The sequence below is a fragment of the Phallusia mammillata genome, chromosome 4 (genome assembly GCF_965637545.1).
Source record: "Phallusia mammillata chromosome 4, kaPhaMamm4.hap1.1, whole genome shotgun sequence".
In the NCBI taxonomy this organism is placed as follows: domain Eukaryota; kingdom Metazoa; phylum Chordata; class Ascidiacea; order Phlebobranchia; family Ascidiidae; genus Phallusia; species Phallusia mammillata.
In genome coordinates, this window is record NC_137255.1 from 7028986 (window position 1) to 7031280 (window position 2295).

General features: G+C 38.2%; 1 protein-coding gene across 1 annotated transcript; it reads right to left on the bottom strand.

Moving 5' to 3' along the window:
* Nucleotides 1-3: 3 nt before the first annotated feature.
* Nucleotides 4-2105, bottom strand: LOC145224374 (serine/threonine-protein phosphatase 2A 56 kDa regulatory subunit alpha isoform-like). Its single transcript, XM_080090867.1, has 2 exons — nt 1066-2105; nt 4-699 (listed from the first exon to the last, which is right to left on the bottom strand). Exons 1-2 carry the CDS (start codon nt 2047-2049, stop codon nt 349-351), a joined length of 1335 nt encoding a protein of 444 aa, XP_079946993.1. The 5' UTR covers nt 2050-2105; the 3' UTR covers nt 4-348.
* Nucleotides 2106-2295: the final 190 nt, after the last annotated feature.

The window sequence follows — 2295 nt, forward strand, 5'->3', positions numbered from 1 at the left end:
CGCCATGTATGAAATCTTACATAAAACACAATTGCAAGTAAAGTTAAAAGCCGCAATAGTAATACATCAGCAATTTGCTTGCTTACTTTAAACAGTTTTGCACCTTTTAGGCGTGACGTGCTTACTTGCGTCATCGTGTAACGTCACAAGCCTTACGACGTCACCTATTTAGCAGGAACGTCATTCTGTCAAAATACTGCAAAAAATGCAGCAAAAAGGTGTATATTGATTTTCGTCTTCGTGTGACGTCATAAAACGCACAACGTCAACTGCTTAAGCAAAAACGCGTCATCGATTCAAATTACTCCTGATTAGTATATACTTAAAAACGTTTGGAATTTATAAGGGTCACCTTTTATTTTCCGCATTGGCACTAGAAGTCTTTAACGTTAAAGTCACTTCGCTTTGGCTTGCAATGGCGTTAAGTTTTACCCATTTTGCAGTTAGTTCGGCGCGGTGTTTCTTTTCCTGTTTTTTCTTCTGCTTGATATTGCTTAAAATAGTGGCGAAAACCTTTTGATCGACAGTCATGAAGTTCTTGATCACGTTGGTTGCCATGGTGATGATTGTGCTGTTCCAGTGGAAGTTGGAGACTTGTAAGAGGCCGGGCAGCACGATTGGAAATATTTGTGTGGAGCTGACTTCCATTAGACTAACGATGTACTCGTTGTCCCAGAAGTATAACGCCCGCTCTGCCACCTATGCAAATAGGCCAATGCTGTTATGTTCTCAACAGCCAATAAGCACCAGGGAATGTCCCATAGCCTACGATATATACACAAGTATGTAAAGATAAGTGTATCTAAATAAGTATAACGTTTTGTAACTTAAAGTTATTGTGCCAAAAATCATCCATTTTTGAGCAAAACTGCGACAAAAAATAGCATAAGTTTTTCATCTGCTTTCTTGGGAAAGTAGGAAGGATGTATTTAACCCAGACAACTGTATCGTAAGTAGGCTAATTTTTGTCAAAAATATATATATGGTAAAACGGACAACATTTTAGACGAAGTTTGAGAAATTTAACAGTTTCATGCCAATATACAATGATAGCCTATACCTTACCTGAAAATGTTCACTTTTTATGCATTTAGCAAGTTGAAGAAACACAACTCGTTGGACTTTAATAAACTCGGAAGGCTGTAGGACGTCGATAATTTCTTCCAGCTCGCCGAGAAACATCACCTCTTTCGCTGCAACTGTCCGAGGCCATCTTTTTAGAAACTTTGTTACATATTCTTCAGTTAAAGTTGGATCCTTTTCCAAGTACTGGACCACACAATAAACTAGTTGTGCTTGGTAGTGCTGGAGGTTTGGTGTAGAATGCAGAGGCAGCAAGATTTGAAAGAGAAACTGTTTGTGTTCACGTTTTAGTGGGCAAGCATAGCCATTTATGATGCTCCCCAAAACTTCTAGTATTTCAGTAACACCAGGAAAGTATAGATCTTCGTACATCATTTCTAGAAATTTGTTATTCACTACGTTGCGTATAAACGCCCGTAGGCCTAGGAATTTTCCGTAAATCCGGTGCACTGCCGTCTTTAGGCACTCTCGCTCATTTATATCTTCACTAGCGAAGCGATTTATAAGGTCTGTAACAAAATGATGGTCTATATATTTCTTTGCCTCGCTTGGTTGAAAGTCTGGAGATTCCAACACACGGAAGAAAAACGTATAAACCAATTGCAAATGCGGCCATTCCGGAACCACAATCGGGTCATCTTCGTCAGGGTCATAATTTGGGTTATTGGGATGCACTGCCTGAAACAGATTGTGGGCAATCATAGTGAAACACATGGCATAAATTGGTTCAATCAAAACGCCACGACTTTCTTCCATAAATTCAACTACTTCTTTGAGGTAAATTGTCTTGAGGTCCTTTTCTTTGACTTGAGAAGTAGGGTCTTGAAAATCAAAAGTATAACAGCAAAATCGCAGCTTCTTGGCAAACAGGTCTATTCTTGCCGCTGGTTTGGCATTTGTCAACAGCGGTAAAGGGGCGGTTATCTTGGCAACAACTTCCTCAGGCGGGTGTTTTTTACTTGGCATGATGATGGAAGTACAAATAAATGTCACAGGATAAGTTATCAAAACTTTTATGTAAGATTGTTTTATGACGCAACAATCAAAACTATCAACACATAATTCACGTCAATAATTGAAACTTGTTTGTGTTGACATTTTCTTATTTTATTGCTTAAAAGATTTTTATCTTCAAAGTAAAAAATCAAACATTTTTATTCGTAAAATATATTTTTTGTTGTTGAGGATTTCTATGACTTGCAGCAGATTGTG